Source organism: Poromitra crassiceps (assembly GCF_964638095.1).
Source record: "Poromitra crassiceps genome assembly, contig: HAP1_SCAFFOLD_1605, whole genome shotgun sequence".
Classification (NCBI taxonomy): domain Eukaryota; kingdom Metazoa; phylum Chordata; class Actinopteri; order Beryciformes; family Melamphaidae; genus Poromitra; species Poromitra crassiceps.
The window spans coordinates 2,953-23,300 of record NW_028150808.1 but is presented as its reverse complement, the minus strand read 5'-3'; the positions used below and the strand labels follow the sequence as shown (position 1 = coordinate 23,300).

General features: G+C 42.9%; 1 protein-coding gene across 1 annotated transcript; it reads right to left on the bottom strand.

Moving 5' to 3' along the window:
• Window positions 1-792: 792 nt before the first annotated feature.
• Window positions 793-20,112, bottom strand: LOC310771961 (DENN domain-containing protein 2D-like; the record flags this gene model as incomplete). Its single annotated transcript, XM_083664454.1, has 10 exons — window positions 793-874; window positions 1,014-1,064; window positions 1,841-2,012; window positions 3,823-3,971; window positions 5,456-5,596; window positions 10,354-10,431; window positions 10,554-10,623; window positions 14,345-14,457; window positions 15,431-15,600; window positions 20,017-20,112. Coding segments are annotated over 10 exons (1,122 nt in total), but the record flags the coding sequence as incomplete, so codon positions are not given.
• Window positions 20,113-20,348: the final 236 nt, after the last annotated feature.

Genomic DNA, 20,348 nt, shown 5'->3' with positions numbered 1-20,348 from the left:
TCGTTTGGGGTGGTATGAAAGCGCAAACGAACTCTGTGGCGGAACAAACAAACAAACTCTGTTCCGCTTGAAAACGTGGGTCTCGGTTCGCTTCCAAGTGAACCCTGGCGCGGTTCGTTTCTTGTGTGAAAGCAAAACGGACTAAACACAAGAGCGCCAGTGCATCTGATGCACTCATGCAGTGCATCATGAGTAGAAGACGGTAGAAGGGAGCAAAACAAACACTGCGGCGTGCACACGTGTACAGTACCTGCACGCCGCGTCGTGACGTACGTCGTCATAACAACATCACATTTCTCAACAGCTAGCTGGCTTGCCTATCTCTTTCGGTACGTAGGCTACTCTCATCTGCAGAATGAAATGTTCAACAGCTTGCTGCCTCATCTGCTGCTCATATTGGGCACATTGTTGTTAAATAATTATTTGATAGTAACACCAAAGTAAAACCAGAAATCCCAATATCGCAGGTGGTGTTGCTCCATGGTTTGTGTTTTGCGGATTCACTTGTGTTGTTCAGTCAGCCCTCAGCCAGGCAAGAAGCCTGCTGGAGAGAGGAGAGATTTCCCTTCTCTATTCTGTCCAATAGACGAGTGACAGTTTCGACCACGTGACATTGTTCAGAAAGTTTGGTTCTTGTGACAAATTCTTGTGTGAAAGTGAACCAGCCAAAATGAAAATCGCAACAATGTTGCAACTTCACCCCCCCCGAATCGCACAGAGTCCACCAGCTTATATGTGAAAGAGACCTAAAATTAATATTCAAACCGTTTTCGTTTTGGACAGTTTACTTACTTGCTCCTTCTTTTCTGGCTCCTAATGCCTGTAAGATTTCATTTTGGAGTTTAGGGGGCAGAATAGACTTCTCATCGCCAATCTGGAAAGAGGAGAGATTTTTACAGCACAAGTTGACAAAATGTGTAAGTTTCCTCTCACCTTTAAAACCATAAGAGAGAACCAAAAGAATATTGTTGTTGTTTTTTAGAAAATGTAAATTCAAACCTCCGCACACTTACAGAAACAATGAAGGTCTCCTTTCTATCCTCAGATAAGTCGACCACAAGCAGCTGTGTTATAGAGGGAAGACAGAGAAGAATGAATAGGCCACTCAATAATGAATCCACTAGTATATGTAAGACCCCTCACAGCCTGTCCTACAAATTCACAAAGTAGTCCTAAGGTATAAGTACAACTTCCATCTGCTTTTATTTATTTTTCTTTTTTAAATACTTTTCAGGACATGAAAACAGAACATAAACGTAAAAACTAAAACAGGCTCATACACAGGAAAAAGGAAAAACATAATTATACTATTTTGTCAAAGTAACGACTCGGCTACCAGCAGCATAGTGTGCTCATCTGCTTATGAGAGATGTTTTGCATGGGATCCATGAGAGGTCAGCTGGGCGAGTCACTCATCACCCCTGTGACTACGTCAAGTAGGCCAGAAATGGGTCCCAAATAGTGGAAAACTTCCCAAGTGAGTTGGTCTCTCCAGTGAGTCTCTCCATGCGCACAACTGTCTGAGACCATGTCCATCAGCCACAACTGAAAGGAGGGAGGGGAGGGAGACTTCCACTCCTTCAGAATGAGTCTCTTGGCGACAGTCGTCCCCAGTGTCAGGGAGTGTTGAATCTGCTCTGTTTTGTTAAAGTGATCATCTACACCTATGGTAAATTGCGGGTGAGATCCAAACAGTGAACTGAATAAATGCTGCAATAGTGAAAATGCAAAGGCTTGCATCAATACACTCAATCACCATTGTGTTGGCGATAGATAGTGACTTAAACAGACATTTTTTCATGTGAAAATATTTGGAGATGATCACTTTAAGACAACTCACATCACTTTGGTCGGTGACCTGCTCCAGCAGGCGTTTCTGGACCCCGAGTAGGTAGGGGGTGGGTGCCATCACCACGTCAATGAGGATCTCTGGAACGATGGAGATGAGCGTGTGCTGCCAGGTAAACGGGTAGAGCAGAGCTGCTACTGCGTGGATGACTTGGGATAAGGTGCTGTAGAGAGACAGTAAGGCTGACATCAGACCTTTTGGTAATACTGTAAAGAGATAGGTTCAGGTTTGTGACTTGTTTTTATGAACTAATGTTATCATCATATTGATATGTCATATCAAAATGTATTTTCACAAGAGTTTTGGTTGCTCGTCTGTGGATTATCTTGAGTAACCAGGTCATGATTTCTGGAATGAGACGTTGCTGTTAAGTTTTTCAAATGTATTTTATTGGCACTTTGAGCACCACAAGCCGAGTGCCATGCCTGTTCCATTGTATTGGAGAGAAGGCAGAAATCTCTAGGGCCGATATCTCCAAAACTCGTGAACACGTGAAAACGATCTAAATGGATAAATAGCACTGCAGGTGAGAGGAAAAATATGTATTTTGGATTTGAAGGTGAGCTTTGTGTTTAAAGCCCAACTCCAGTCAGTTTGTCTACCTTTATAATGGTTGGTGTTCGATTTCAAACATTCCAAAGATCTTAAATTGATAAGAACCAAAGGTTGTTCCACTGCAACATCATGCACCAGAGCTTCGTCTCGTCTCGTCTTTGTTGCCTTCAATACTCTTTGTCTGCACTACAGCTCAAGTTACGAGTCACGACTGAAAAAGTATTCCCTCCGTAATGGTAGCTTACCGGCAGTGTTGGGCAAGTTACTTTCAAAATGTAATATACTACATATTACTAGTTACTTTCATTTGAAAGTAATAAGTTACTTTACAATATTACTGTCTGTGTAGAGTAACTCGTTACTTATTACACTACTTTTGCATTACTTTTACCAAAACAACAGCAGCAGCAGAATGACATCGCCGCCCCGGAACCATCCCGAAAAATAATTTCAACCGCCTTCAAGTCGCAGTGTAAATAATCCAAAATTCTAAATGTTATTCGTTCCCTTTGTCATTTGTCTTCTGTAGTGGTTATTTGCATAAAAACACAGTTTGATTAGGAAATGTTTGTATCTTTATTTAAATATGTGCTTTGATTTAAAAAAAAAGAACTCAAATTTGTAACTTGAGTTACTTGACAAAGTAACTGGTATAATATTACTGAAATCCTATAAGTAATAAGTTATATTACTGAGTTACTGCTAAAAGTAATATATTACATGTAATATGTTACTTTTGTAATGAGTTACCCCCAACACTGCTTAGCGGTAAGCCGCAATATTTCTGAGATATCAACAACCGTGCTACTGCTTCAAAGCTAATGGGCTTATCGGAGAGTGCGTGACTCCAAATGGTCAACAAGCGAATGTTTTGGTCACTCGGTGGCGTTTTGAGCCTCATGAACGTGGTTACAGCCAGCAGGTGGTGGGCTGGGCTACAGTAGCTAGGTGCTGTAACATGCTAGGGTCTGGGTCTGTCTCTTTCTGAACAGTTGGGTTATTTGTGTGATACATTTCACCTCGTATCAATCCGTGGTGTTGATGTTTCCAATGCTCGAAACGCCCACATTGTATAACGTTAAATTGCACTCCACTGTTTGGCCTTTTTCTTCCTTGATCTTAAAATAAGTCCACACAGCATGAGAGCGCAGCGCTGCTAATAGGTCTCACTCAAGTAGGCTACTGTTCACAACATGCTGCTCAACTTGTAGGCTCAACACATCATGTTGCTCAATGTTACGTGATAGTTTGGCCATTCCAAGTCACGGTTTTGTTTTGTTTGTTTAGTGGCAAACGAGCCCCCGCTAATTTCCGACCCTGGTGTGTATGTGTGAGTGTGTATGTCTGAGTGTGTATGTGTGAGTGTGTAGGTGTGTCTGTACTGTATATGTGAGTGTGTATGTGTGAGTGTGTAATACCCCAGCTCCTCAGCGATGAAGACGATGCGTCTCTCCAGGACAGCGGAGGCAAACACCAGCAGCACCTCCTCATCCGTCAGGCAGCCCCAGAGTGTGGCGAAGTCCACATGCTCCAGCCACGAGTCCAAGGGTCGCGTCAGCCTGATGATCTAATGGAGAATCACCACTGTTACTAATATGTCAACACTGTTACAGCTGAAAACTAGGGGTGACCCCAAATAGTTGACGATTCGACGATTCGTTCGAAGGTACCTGATTAGACTGCCAATCTCACAGTCGTAAAAGTCGCCAAATGTGGTTATGAAACAAGGATCATTCCATTATGGCTATATGGGGGTGATGAATGTCTGATTTTACATAGAATTGCTTGGTTTCTCCCAATATATCGTGATATATAGCCTATTTTGATATAAGTATCAGCCTATTATATTAATACCATAAAACCAAGTCCCAATTAAAAAACAAATCAAACAAGTTCATGCCAATGGATTTTCTGATGGCTAGATAGTCTTATTAAAAAAGAAAATAAATGACAGTTGAATATTCATATTGAACAGCTAAATCCGTTTCGACCGAGCCCGACAGCCCGGGGGACAGCCCTACTGAAAACCATTATTCAAAAAACATTTTTTGAAGTGTTTCCACCAGAAGTTTATTCTAGGCAAGGTGGAAAAGACTCTGAAACAGCAATTAAACCAGGGAACACTGAAACTCTCCACTGAGACACAAGAGAATAAAGAGCCAAAGTGAACGTCACTTCCTGCTCTTCTCCCTGTAACAGCGTGTGAACAAATACAGGGAGAAAAGCAGGAAGTGACGTTCACTTCGGCTCTCCATACTACTACTCGGGCTTTCACAGACTAGTCGATTATCAAAGGGTACGTTTGTAAATCCTACTCCGAGCACCCAGAGTGCACTCTGATGTCCGAGGATGAACCCTTTTGTTAGCATGGAGAGGTAGGTGATTTTTGTTGTTTTTGCACCTTAAATGTAATCTTACCGATTGACTGGCCTGCATGCCTGTTAGCCTACGTCAGCAACATTAGCGAGTTAGCTTAGCACTAACATTAGTAAACTGCAACTGTAAATATGGACGTCTGATGAGTAATATTAACAGCGATAACACGTATCATTGTTCATTTCTTAGGGACACTGGTGTGTCTTAGGGACACACCAGCACAAAGCCCGCCCGTAGCTGCCGCTGATTGGTTCGTCCCGGGCCGTGGACGGCTTTCGTGGACGGCTTTCGTGGACGGCTTCTGTCCAATCCTGGGCCCATGCTCAGACGGTGCGTGTCTTGTGAACACAATACCGCCCCGTCTGGCAGCGTCAGGTAACCAATAGTCATCCCTACAGTATTGTTAAAATATTGATATCGAGGTATTTGATCAAAAATATTGTCAATTTGATTTTGTCCATATCGCCCAGCCCTATCTTGTTTTAACATCTCACATGTGGATTTGACTTACAACTGAACCTTCCCCTTCGTAGAAAATACAGAGATACAGTATATATTGTGTATCACCATTCAGCCTAAAAATAGCGAGATATGATTTCTGGTCCATATCGCCCAGCCCGAGTCTATATGATGGATGAAAGGTTTTTGGTGTGTTAGAATGCGGAGAGTTCTGACCTCAGTGCCAGACTCTGGGATGAAGCTCTTGATCTCCACAGTGTTTCCTGGAGCTGGGAATGGCGACTCCCTCAGCTTCTGCATGAAGGGGTAGATCATGGCCATGGAGATCTGCCTCCGCTTCTCCACCTCATCGAATATCTGCGGAGACAGAGGAGCACAGAGCACCTTTTGAAGATATCCTAAAAATAATTCTGCAACATGGACTTCCATAGCATGTCCATCACATAAAGTCAGAAGGCTTCCATGCCCCCACATGTTGTTCCTACCTGGTTTGTAACAAGGATCCTAAATAGAAGGATAAGACAACACTCACGTCACAGCATTCAAATGTTGCATTGGTGCCAGACCTTGAGGCCAGTTCTATTGAAGTGAATGGGGCAGGAAGGGTAGTCTCACTATAAACCATCATATTTGTGTCATTTCACCTTTGATTGAAAAATGCTCCATTCAGATTAAATAAAAGACATGTGATGTTAACGGTTGATGTGTTTTATTTTCTAAATGTGCGTTTCTTTTCCTTTTTATTGGTCTCCAAACAGATCATGGCTCTGTCCAGCAGCTGCATATAGCTCACCTCAAGACCCTGTTTCACACATCGCATCAGGTAATGTTTTTTTTTTTATCTGGTGGAAGCATTTTTTCAATCGAAGGTGAAACATCACATGATGGTTTATCATTTGACCTACCCTGCCACACCTCATTCACCTCAATAGAACTGGCACCAAAGTCTTAACCTGACTCCCCCAGATGGGGCGGTATTGAGTTCACGAGTGAAACAAATGTGAAGCAAACCCATCCATCTGGCAGTGTCAGGTTACCAAAGTCTGGAAATTCGACCACTGTGATGTGAGTGATGTCTTATCCTTGCTTTTTAGCATCCTTGGTTGTAAACGGTGTCAGAGTTACAGCCTCTCAACGTTGGACATTTTCATCATTAACTATAGCATCATATACTATATATCATATACTATATATATACTATATATAACTATAGCATCAACTACACCTCTATCAGGCCAATTGGGGTCATGTTTGTTGTGCAACATTTGCACATAACTTCATATTGTTGGAGGAAATTCCATGTCGTGTCATTTACCATTCCACAGGAATTTGCGAAAATGTGTACCAGGGCCTCCACTTTTCTGGCATTTGTGGCGTCCACTATTGGTTGGTTTTAGAGTACTTCAACGGCTTTATGAAACATTATGTAGTGATGAATGAGCAAACATACTGGTATTTTGAGTTATAATCAACTTGTGCGAGGCCACACCCATATTTCGTATTTGTTGCGCACTCTATTGGCCAGTTTCCATCAAGTTTTGATGGCATGGTCGAACTACTTTCCTTAAATCATCTAATCAAATTCAAGCATCTTTTTCTGCATTTGGCCATGAAATTGATCTACAACTATACTAACCAACTATATATATGTACTGTATGTGTATATATATATATATATATATATAGATACACACATATATATAAATATATATATACACATACATACACATATACTGTATACTGTGTGTATATATATATATATATATATATATATATATATATATATATATATATATATATATATATATATATATATATATATATATAATATATAATATATGTAATATGCGCGATTCCCGCAATCCCGCGGCGACTTTCAGGCCCACACTCTTTTGTAATAATATTGAGAGAGTTTGTGAGACGAATCATCTCCCAAACACTGTGTTTATGCATTTAAGCAAAATCCCCATCGACTTTTTCGCCTGACGAACCCAAGTGCTACTTCCGGACTCATTCCTGCAGTGCTTTATGTCTATTGTCTAAGACAGTGGTTTTCAAAATCTAAAATCTAAAATCTAATCTAAAATCTCAAGGCACCCCTATAGCCATCCAAAATAGTCTGTAAATGCTTTTATTCACTTAACAAACTCATTTTAAACTTTGTAAAAATCAAAGCACCAACGCACACAATTTAATCAATGCAATTAATTGTTTACGCAGAATATCAGAGCAATTTACATTCTGTTATTAAACATGTCAGTTTCTGACCTATTTTTCTCGCTGCCTTTCCATCCACCTGTTAATGATTTTTTTTCTTATATCATCATCCTGCTTCTCCTTCTCTGTTTTCATGAGGGGTTGGGGGAGAGGGTCGGTGCTCCCATCCCCTCCCATCAGCTAACATGCCACGTGAAAACAAAAGTAACAAAAGTGAAGTAAAATGAGCTCTGACGACGCTGTTGTGTTGAATTGCACCACCTGGAGGAGTTAATGCTTCCCTATGAACATGTGTGTCTGTGTCCTCTCACTCTCCACTCGGGAGTGACCCTGGCTTCAAGCGCTGCCCATGCAGGCTCAACTGCGCTAGAATTTATCTGTAGAGCGCAGGGGGGGTCATAGATTGAACATGATTCTTTTGTAAGTGTGTTTGACCCTTTTGCACGTAATTTCGAGGTTAATAAGTTAGAATAGTGACATAATTGTATATGTTGTTTGATAATAAATCTGTAGCTTTCTCAATTTAACGCCTGGTTGTCACAAAATCCCACGGCACACATGGACTAGCCTCACGGCACACAAGTGCGCACTATTTGGGAACCAATGGTCTAAGACATGGCTGCATTGATTCAAATAACGTGAATAGGGCTCTTACACTAGAGGGGCAGCGGTTTTTTCCATGGGATTAATTTGCACGTCAATAATATTTTCCGAACCCATATCAGTCAATGCAACCATGAGCTGAGCGTTATTGCGGCGTTTATTTTTTCGGACCAACGCTGATTTTTCAGAAATTCGCTTCCGACGTGTACACATCTGTTGCTGTGATTGTCAGGTGGGTCAAAATTTGCATCGCAATTTCGTGCTGTAGCCTTAACTGTTGGTGTTCGATGGCATGCCATCATTTGCGCCAAAGAACTTACATTGATAAGAAGCTCATAGCTTGTTCCACTGCAGCATCATGACTGCAGTGCTGTTGTACTAAAAAAAAAGGCAGAACACCTTCGCCTCTTGCCTTCAGAATGGGTTCCGACCTGTAAAAAGTGAATTGAATCGTCGTCCAGGTCGGAATTACAGATCGGAAATTCGGGTATCCGAGTTGACGTCACAGCCACATCAAAATGGCAACTTGTAGCGTTAATTAATTATTATAAAGACGTTTGTTGACGTTTTAACACAAAATCTCATCTCTTAATTATGTAATGTTAATGTTAATATGTGTTTGTGTCATCTATGTTTGGCTCTGATTAGAACAATATGTGAAATTCAGCATTCAGCATTGTTAGCTAGTAGGTAGCTACAATGCTAACTGAACACGGGTTGCTATAGCAACCTATAGCCTGTGTTTGGTTTTGCCCCTGAGCAGGAAGTGCAAATATGGAATGCAAATATGTCTGGGGCGGAGGTTCTGTGTTCAAAGTTACGGCGGTCCGAGTTGTCTTGAATGCGGTATTAGTCTGTGCCCACAATGGAAATACCGTCAACAGTATGCCGCCATTACTGTCTCCCAGTCCCCGCATCTCCATCAATATTGTTATAATATCAACAACTGGCCAACAGATATCAAAGCTGGTGGGCTTTATGGAAAGAGCGTTATATCAAATTGCTCATTCAGTGGCATTTTGAGCCTGGCGGACACTTAGCTAACAAACATAGCTAACAGCTAACCACTATTTACTGTATTTACTGTCTAAACGTCAGACCTCAGACTATTATTGTGTCTGATGTCATCACTTGTTTTTAGCAACAGCTTTTTCCCCAACTTTGAACACAAAATGAGTTTATATGTAAAAAAACAACAACAACAACTGGAGAACAGTGGTTAACACGTTCACTGCCAATGGCGAGTTGACTCGTCAAAAAAATTCCAACGGTTCACTGCCAATGACGAGTTGAGACGTCAAAAAAAAAAAAAAAAATTTTGACGGTGCTACGTGGATCAATGCCCCCCACGTCTCCTATAAAAATATTGGAGCGACCGAACGTGTACAACCCATTCCACCGACCCACTAAGTGGCGACAGTGCTCTCCATTCTAGAGGAAGGCAAGCAAAAAGCAGTGTCAGGAAGCCATTCTCATGAAAATGGATTGGCGAAAACGCTTTCGCGCTTGGGAGCTGGCGGTGGGGTTTTGCAAATTTGCATAATAGATTACGGGTGGAACACACTTTGAAACACGCAGCATAAATAAGACCAGAATCGCAAAAGCTTCATCAAAGCTCTCAGAACCCCAAGAAACGAGCGAGCCCATCCATCCAGACTTGCCCAGCGGCCGCCAGGCAGACAGGCACAGCAGCAGCAAAGCAGTGAGACTGGTGACGCGAGGTTACAGCAGCAACAGAAACTAGCTTGTGACACGCCCGCTGCAGCCAAGAAGAACACACACGGAGGGAGGAGTTTGAAGGAAAGGGGTGTTTCCTGCTGTTATGGAGGAAATTACTGTTCAAAACTATTGTTTAGATGTCTGACGTCTTACTGATGCCAAAAATGAATGGTTAAAGTGACTGTTCTATCGAATTTCACAAAAAGCCGTTTATCTCAGAATAAATTTACAGACGCTGAAACCATGCTGTATTCAACTGCTAATGCTTACATAACTACTAACTCTACAAACTAACTCTTTTAGACAGAGAAAGCACACATTCTATTAGTTCTTTTGAGATATTGTGTGTTCACAAAATCCTAACAGAAACGAATCCTCGGCTCTTGAAAGATGAGCCAGAATCCTCAAAAAAACCCTCTGGCAGAAGCTAACTACAGTTTTGAAAAACGGCTGGCAGTGAATGTGTTAATCAACAGGCCAGGGCAGGAGTCGGCAACACATGTAATATCTTAAAAATGACCAAATACAATACAGTCTTTAAAGAGATGTTCAGTTGAAATCGCTCTTTCTCTCACCTTGGAGAAGAGGCCAAAACAAGCCAGTTTGCTGATGATACAGTAGGCTTCAGGTGGACGAGCTCCCTTCCCACTGGGCTGCAGGTCCGTGGGACAGAAGACAAGGAGAGCTCATTATTATGAACAGCAAAACAACAACTCTTCAGTCACCACTAACCTCCATACTGATCATTATTGACCAGTAACATCCACATACTGACCAGTAACCTCCTGCAGTATCCATTTCTTCTGCTGCCGTCAATCTCAGTCAAGACGAAGGAGAAGGTCTCACTGGAAAGATGACGTATAATCCACCGTTACTGTTTGTGTCAAAGATCAAAAGCCATTTCACACCGGTGCCACACGGAAATGCAGGACGGGTTTGTGGAACATTGGAAGACGAAAAAAAGCGCATTACGCAGAACTCCGGTCCTCTCCTCTCCATATTCCTCTGAGCCACAGTCAGAACTCTCACTGGACTGGACGAATGCTGGCAGAAAAAACATAGATACTCACAATTCTCTAATGAATTATTGGACTAAATTGGTCGGATTCAATGTATATACAAACAAATAAAAAAGCTGATAATGAAAATGTGTGCTGGTGGAACGAAATTCCACTTGAAAGAGAGCGGCATCACTCAGCGCGGCTCTCTGTACGCTGCGTCATTACGCACGCAGCAACGCCGCAGCGGAGATGCAGGAGAGAGCCCTGAAAAGGAACATAATATAGCACGAAAGCTGAAAAACATTTATGGCAGTAACACACACACCGTTCCCATTGTATTTGAGCAGCGCCAACATTAATTGCATACTTTTTCTAATGTCGTAGGCTTGAATTTCTCAACGGCCTGCGTAGTCCTCATCAGGGATTTCAGCCAAATCTATCCAGAGTGGGCCAAACTGGAGGCGCATTTGGAGAGACACTGCACATTTGATTTCAATCAGCAGGCAGGTAGACATTTCACTGCTGCGAGCCAGCAAGCATGTTATGTTTTTTTGTTTATTTAAAAGGAGTTTTAATTCTATTTTGTTTGATCTGAGAAAAAAAAATAGCACCCATGGTTCACACACCTCATTTCATGTTAGGAAAGTCCAGGAATTAAAATTATTTTTATGGTTAAATATATTTTTTACATAAAAAAAATGTCAAGTGTCAAAGTTAGTGCATTTTATAATTTCTTCATAAACTTATTACATTTTCAGCCAGAAGAAAGTTCTCCCGCATTATGTAATAATCTGCGCAATATGTAATAAATGTATTACATGATTACATATTGCGTTCAGGCGATTTATTACATATTGCACAGATTATGACATAATGCAGCGTTATTACATATTGAAAGTGACATTTTATTACATTTTGTCATTTTATTACATAATGTGCAGTTATTACATTACAGGGCCCTAGGCAAAAATTCCCGGGCGGCCCCTCCAACCAGCATTCATTGCCATTATTTTATAAATAACCAGACACCTACGAAAAAGACATTGCATATTATAATTAGAATTCCTCAAGTTCCTAGGACATATTTCATTAGCCTATTTATAGCTTTCATACATGGTGCAAAATTTACTTGTTTGGCTAGTGAATATTCAATACCAGCCACTCAATAGATTACCATTGTTTGTTTGTTTTTGGCTGGTGGTGAGTGAGGCAAATCTACCAGTCAATTGCATATTTATATTTGACCAGTATTAGGCTGTTGACTGGTGCTAATTGTGTGCCCTGCTATTAGCTTACTGTAGCTAGCCAGGTTAACACAAAAACGTGACACCATTGCTACTGTAGCTGAAGTTATTCACGTATCTCCCCATAGGCTACTAAAATAACAGCATTCAGTTATCTGCTTAATCAGTATCTGCTCCACTGCCTTTCATTTTCCACATCCTCTTTTCTCTTTGGTTTTGACTTCCAGATATAGTAACTTCTTCATTTCCTTCATTCACTTTCAATTCAAGATAATTTGTGAGTCATGCAAGTTTGACAGGAATTCTCTTGAATTGAAAGTGAAAGTGAAAGTGAAAGTGAAAGTGAATGACCGTGAATCATTTCCCTCAAACTTGCATGATTCACGTACATTGCATTGAATGATCCACTTTCAACTCAAGAGAGATGTGAATCATGTAAGTTTGACGGGAATGACATGAAGCCCCTTCAGGGTGGTTTCCTACGTCATTCCAAATCGTCCAGGTCAGGGGATGACATGCAACCCCTTTAGGGAGGTTTCAATGTCATTGCAAATTGTCCATTGGTTGTTCAATGGAGAGGGTTTTTCAGTCACTGCTGTGGAGTAAAAATTGGTCAGCCCTTGGGGGGCCCTAAAGCCCGCGACATACTCCAGGCGGGTAGCAGGAGGCGGAGCTCTGCAAACCGGGAGCGCACTCCGCACTCGGGCCGAGGTGGTCATACTCAGAGTGCTGCTCAGAGCACCGCTGCTCACATAGTACAGTGAATGGCCCATGATAAAGTCAATGAAACTCAATTAAAAGTCAATGGAATGCCATTTATGTTCAGTAGACAGCTGTTTCACTCTCAAACGATTGTATCAGCACATGAATAGAATCACCAATCTTGTTTTTATTGAATGTAAATAGGCCTAAATCTGTCTCAATTACTTGAAATGACTAAAAACTAACAGTTAGAAATCAAGGTTTACCACATGGGTCAAGAAATGTGGTCAAAACATGGCTCATTGTAGCCTACTTAGCATGGACTGTATAAATAGCTACTAACTTCTTCATTTCATTTCTCTCCCTGCAAAGCGGAGCAGAGCGGTGCGGCGACACGCGTTTAAGGCTGCGGTGGCCTCGCCCCCACCGTAATTACGTCATATTGGCCACACGGCCCTCGCGGTTGGAAGTGCGTATGGAGTATGTCCCGCCCTTAATGCCCTGGGGCCCCAAGCAGTTGCCTGCCTTGCCTGTTCACAAGCTGCGCCTCTGAAGAGTCCTTCTGAGCAAAACGAGGTATAGTACTTCATGGTTTCATAGAAATGTGATTGACTAAACAGCTGTTCTGCCCCAACATATTTCGGGGCTGTTTTAACTTAGAAATCAGGGAGGTCATGTCTACCAGACAATTAAATCACTTTTAAACAGTTACATTTCTGTATAAATCATTACAGGTATGCTCCCGTGAGGTGGGGATGCTTTTTTTTGCTGCTGGGCGGGGGAGCAAAACTCGGCAGAACACCTGGACAAATGCGCAAGGCGGACTGTTATCTTGCCTGCATTAAGGCACGCGCAAACAGGTGCGCAAGCGCTAATAGGGGATATCGCCTGTCGGAAGATAGGGTCCTTGGTGTGAAACGACTTTAAAGGTTAAGTTCACCCAAAAATTAAAATTGCCATGCCGGTGGAAGTTGTTTTAGTTGACAAAATAGTATTTTCCAGGTTTTCCAGGGAAACAGAGTTACAGCATTCTCCTAAACAATTAAAGTGAATGGTGACCAACTTTCAAATACAAAAGGGGAAAAAAGGGGGGGGAGCACCTCCATACTGGTCGTCTGGTGTAATCCAAGTGTCCACAAGCCCTGAGATGCCAAGTTGACTTGAAAAGATGTCATTTATGATTTTTTTTGTTTTTGTTTTTGTTTTTAATTTATTTATTTTACTTTTGAAAGTTGGTCACCATTCACTTCAATTGTTTAGGACAGTTTAGAGATCTTCACGGGTCCAAAATGACAGACCTGGACCCTAATGGGTCCGGGAAATTTGTGCCCGGACATGATGGGATCCGTCTATTATTACAAAGTTGAGTCCCGGACCCGCAGTCACTTCTTTTGAAAGGACCCCAGACCCGGCCGGGTCCAGGTCGGTGTAACTCTGTTTCCCTAAAAAACACCACGAATGTTTTGTGTTACATCAGCATGGAGCTGAGTTCCTTTAAGAGTGTGTGTGGCTGTGCTGGTGTGAGCGTACCTGTGGTACTCTGTGACGGGGCGGCAGGGTGTGCGCGTACCTGTGGTACTCTGAGAGTGGGGGAAGGGGTGGGCAAGGTGTGAGCGTACCTGTGGTACTCTGTCAGCGGGGCCCAGCTGATGCCCTCAGGGAAACAGAACAGAGTGATTGCCTTCAGGGTCTTCTCCTCCTCCTCCATCTGAAACCTCACCATCCCATCTCTCTGTGCACGCACACACACACACACACACACACACACTTGATCTCTATTCTTAAAAAATATTTTTTAAACACAAGCCATGTTCGGAATGGTTCACTCACTCACTCACTCATTCACTCACTCACTATTCCCCATGTGATGTTTATCATATAGTGAACTATATGGTTCACCGGTGTGATCTGTCTAAACTGTTAACAAGGACGCTTCCGCGTCGGAGATGCTTCTGGTGTGTCCCCACCGTGTCATAAAGCTGTTTGTCTGCCAGGCAGTGCATAGAGGCAGTGCAAACAATATGCTGATATGTGCCACGTGCTCTACAGATTGATTTGAAAGCCTACTCACTTGATAAGGAACTTGGCTCATAAATCAGTTTGTAATCTTTCCTAGAGCGCTTTTTGTGAGGAGAAATAAAAAGTGGATTACAATTGTCAATCGCCACTGAATATTTGGACTCTGTACATTGATCAGATGGTACATTGAGATTCAGTGCAGTTTATAGGAGAATGTTATGGCTTTAAATATACTTTCATAAGACATCTTTCTGGCTATTGGTTTCATTCATTTGGTTTGCTGTTATATATATTATATTGCGGATGAGGAGTGGTCCGCTGCAACAATAATCTGACATTAGCTAGCTGGCAAGCTTGATAACCAGTTGGTTAGCACTTCTAACAGATACTGATATTCCCTGTAGAGAGGCAAAGTGACCGCCCACTTCCTGCTTCAGCACTGTACCAGAGATTTTCATCCGCCATTTATTTTCTCATCCACATTTTGTAAAATGCGTATAAAAATAGTTTTACTGGTTCAAACCAAACGGTTCAGGAAGGAAGAAAGTGACGTTCCACTTTGCCTCTCTATACACAATACACATCCAGTATACGTTTCCCTCATGACTAAATTGCTAAGCCAAATTTGTGACAAGAAATCCTGGTCGGATCGAACTATGTGCCTTTTAGGCTAACATAACACTGACCTTGGGGAACTGGTAGGCGATCTGAGGCTGGTAGTTGCCCTCCTTGGACTTCTTGAGGCTAACCACCACCAGATACTCAAAGAAGTACTGGCCACTGGCGTAACGCTGGTGCCTGGCTGCCGGCTCCACCACTGGGTCCAGGGACTCTGCAGCTGCAACGTCTTTCACTCCTACACACACACACACACACACACACACACACACACACACACACACACACACACACACACACACACACACACACACACACAAAGTAATATGCTGTTAGAATATAGCTTCATAAAACAGGGTTACTGCTGTGTCCCCAAAGTCATATTGCATAATATTTAAATTACTTTCCATAACTATCTCAGAGTGCTTCCATGGCCGTAAAATTTTCTTTCTTCCTTATTTGCTTTTTTTTTTTGAATGAAAGGAGGGAAATTATCACAAAGATGTGACATTATTCATATTAGCCTACAACCTACAATATTATGTACAATACATGATGGCAGGGGTTGGCAACAGGCAGCTCGGCAATATTTTGTCCCCCCCCATATTATTTTAGAGTTCTTTTAAATTATTATTGTTATTAGTAGTAGTAGTAGTAGTATTAAACAGTACAATTATGTCTCCGTGCAGTGCAAAGTAAAATTCCTTTGGATATGTCATTATGCACAGCCTTGCCATGCCAGGACATCAAATTTCGCTGCTAAAATTGGGTATTAGCAGATAATTCAGTGAGGCAATCAACTATAACTCACTGAGAAACTTTTATCACATCGCAAAGAGGGACATGAATTGAGAAAACTTGTTGGACAATGGACATATAGGCTATTTACCTTCATAACCCAGAGGGTCGTTGGCACCACAGACGATCTGTCAATAAGCTCTCTCTGATCTTGCATGAGTGAGTACACTCTATTACGCATGGAGAGAATGGCAAACAGCCATTGCGAGATGGGAATCTGATTGGTTTTGATTGACGTAATGCAGCATTGCCTGGCCACACCCGTGAATAATTCTGGTACTTAAGACCGCCCAAATCCCGTTTGCGCAGGCATTTTGGGGCGCAGATGATTTTGGCACGGCTCTAATTTGCGCTTGCGACACGTGCCGTGAACGTCTCCACATCCCCGCCAAGAATTGCATCCTTAACATATTTCGGGGCTGTTTTAACTTAGAAATCAGGGAGGTCACGTCTACCAGATGATTATATCACTTTTAAACAGTTACATTTCTGTATAAATCATTACAGGTATGCTCCCGTGAGGTGGGGATGCTTTTTTTTGCTGCTGGGCGGGGGAGCAAAACTCGGCAGAACACCTGGACAAATGCACAAGGCGGACTGTTATCTTGCCTGCATTAAGGCACGCGCAAACAGGTGCGCAAGCGCTAATAGGGGATATCGCCTGTCGGAAGATAGGGCCCCCTGACTTTTAGAAAGGAAGCTATTTGAAGGTACAAAAGTTGGACTTTAACTTTGAAATTCTCTAAAAGGATACAGGAAAAATGCTTGATTTTTTAAGCTAGTATGCAGCAGAGATGGGGACTTGGATTTGAGACTTGGACTTGAGTCGCACACACACAGTGACTTGAGACTTGACTTTAAACTTGTCCTCAAAGACTTGAGACTTGAGATTTGGGACTTGTGAACAATCTTTATTTTTATTTTTAATTTAACATTAAGGGAATATCTAATAATAATGTCAACTAATCAATGCTGATACTGTATTTTAATAGCTTTGAATTCCTTAGTTTTAGGCTATGCTGTGTTCTAAGCAGACCGGATGGCATGACCCTAACCCTAACCCTAACCCATGATAGAACGCTCATCCATAAGAGACTTGAGAGACTTGACTTGGACTTGTGACCAAAGACTTGAAACTTGAATCGGACTCTAGCTCAAATACTTGAGACTTGACTTGGACTCTAGCACAAAGACTTGAGACTTGGACTTGAAAAATGACTTGTGAGCTTATCTGGTATGCAGTTAGGGTTGTCCTGAACTCAAATAATCATTATCAGGATTTTTTGGACCTTGGGGCTTTGGGGGCGCCGAAATTTCCTATATGCAGGAAAAACCCTAGCTTTCCAAATACAATCCAGTTTCTTTACCTTCCTCAATCAGTGTCAGTCATGGTAACTGACATGTCACTGGACCACAAACCAGCATGAGCATATCTGTCAGCGGCACGAGAGCTGTCTGATGTCCTGAACTCATCTGTCAGCAACATGACAGCTGTCTGAGGTGCTGAACTCATCTGTCAGCAACATGACAGCTGTCTGAGGTGCTGAACTCATCTGTCAGCAACATGACAGCTGTCTGAGGTGCTGAACTCATCTGTCAGCAACATGACAGCTGTCTGAGGTGCTGAACTCATCTGTCAGCAACATGACAGCTGTCTGAGGTGCTGAACTCATCTGTCAGCAACATGACAGCTGTCTGAGGTGATGAACTCATCTGTCAGGGTCATGACAGCTGTCTGAGGTGATGAACTCATCTGTCAGGGTCATGACAGCTGTCTGAGGTGCTGAACTCATCTGTCAGCAACATGACAGCTGTCTGAGGTGCTGAACTCATCTGTCAGCAACATGAGAGCTGTCTGAGGTGCTGAGCTCATCTGTCAGGGTCATGACAGCTGTCTGAGGTGATGAACTCATCTGTCAGGGTCATGACAGCTGTCTGAGGTGATGAACTCATCTGTCAGGGTCATGACAGCTGTCTGAGGTGATGAACTCATCTGTCAGGGTCATGACAGCTGTCTGAGGTGCTGAACTCATCTGTCAGCAACATGACAGCTGTCCGAGGTGCTGAACTCATCTGTCAGGGTCATGACAGCTGTCCGAGGTGCTGAACTCATCTGTCAGGGTCATGGCAACTGTCTGAGGTGATGAACTCATCTGTCAGCAACATGACAACTGTCTGAGGTGCTGAACTCATCTGTCAGCAACATGACAACTGTCTGAGGTGCTGAACTCATCTGTCAGGGTCATGACAGCTGTCTGAGGTGCTGAACTCATCTGTCAGCAACATGACAGCTGTCTGAGGTGCTGAACTCATCTGTCAGCAACATGACAACTGTCTGAGGTGCTGAACTCATCTGTCAGGGTCATGACAACTGTCTGAGGTGCTGAACTCATCTGTCAGGGTCATGACAGCTGTCTGAGGTGCTGAACTCATCTGTCAGGGTCATGACAGCTGTCTGAGGTGATGAACTCATCTGTCAGGGTCATGACAACTGTCTGAGGTGCTGAACTCATCTGTCAGGGTCATGACAACTGTCTGAGGTGCTGAACTCATCTGTCAGGGTCATGACAGCTGTCTGAGGTGCTGAACTCATCTGTCAGGGTCATGACAACTGTCTGAGGTGATGAACTCATCTGTCAGGGTCATGACAGCTGTCTGAGGTGCTGAACTCATCTGTCAGGGTCATGACAACTGTCTGAGGTGCTGAACTCATCTGTCAGGGTCATGACAGCTGTCTGAGGTGATGAACTCATCTGTCAGGGTCATGACAGCTGTCTGAGGTGCTGAACTCATCTGTCAGGGTCATGACAACTGTCTGAGGTGCTGAACTCATCTGTCAGCAACATGACAGCTGTCTGAGGTGCTGAACTCATCTGTCAGGGTCATGGCAACTGTCTGAGGTGATGAACTCATCTGTCAGCAACATGACAACTGTCTGAGGTGCTGAACTCATCTGTCAGGGTCATGGCAACTGTCTGAGGTGATGAACTCATCTGTCAGCAACATGACAACTGTCTGAGGTGCTGAACTCATCTGTCAGCAACATGACAACTGTCTGAGGTGCTGAACTCATCTGTCAGGGTCATGACAGCTGTCTGAGGTGCTGAACTCATCTGTCAGCAACATGACAGCTGTCTGAGGTGCTGAACTCATCTGTCAGCAACATGACAGCTGTCTGAGGTGCTGAACTCATCTGTCAGGGTCATGGCAACTGTCTGAGGTGATGAACTCATCTGTCAGCAACATGACAACTGTCTGAGGTGCTGAACTCATCTGTCAGGGTCATGACAGCTGTCTGAGGTGCTGAACTCATCTGTCAGCAACATGACAGCTGTCTGAGGTGCTGAACTCATCTGTCAGGGTCATGGCAACTGTCTGAGGTGATGAACTCATCTGTCAGCAACATGACAGCTGTCTGAGGTGCTGAACTCATCTGTCAGGGTCATGGCAACTGTCTGAGGTGATGAACTCATCTGTCAGGGTCATGACAACTGTCTGAGGTGCTGAGCTCATCTGTCAGGGTCACGAGAGCTGTCCGAGGTGCTGAACTCGCAGTGCCAGGTTGGTGCTTATAATGAGACCTGCTCTAATCTGCCCGTAATCTGAGTGTGATTTCCTGCAGCTGTTTCCCAGTCTGTTTAACTGTGTTTTCAGTCTATTTAACTTTGTGTGTTTTCAGACCTGCTTTGCTGAGTCTTGGGAAAAGCTTCCTGAATGCTTTATAAATGATGAATTAAGTAGTATACTAATACTTAACTAATGCTTAATAGTGTAATGCAGTACTCACTCTGTTATCTGCTAATGTACTGTAATGCATGGGTCACTCTGTAATCTGATAATGTAATGCACTACTCACCATCTCTTTTGTGTCGGCGGAAGGAAGACCACATGGCACTAATCCTCTTGAGAGCCCCTCGTTCTCCGCTGCCATCTTCACCAGACGGGACAGGGCCTATTGGAGAGCACAGCACATTCTCAATATTGAACGTGAGGTTTAAGCAATTATGTAAGGGTTAATGCACGACGAGGTGTACATTATCACTTTTTAAGGGACGACGCGAGAGGCGTGAACCGTCCGAGGCGAAGCCGAGGATGGTTGCCTCCGCGAAGTCCCTTAAAAAGTGATAATGTACACCTCGAAGTGCATTAACCCGCTTATACCATGGTCACTTGCCAACAAAACAATAA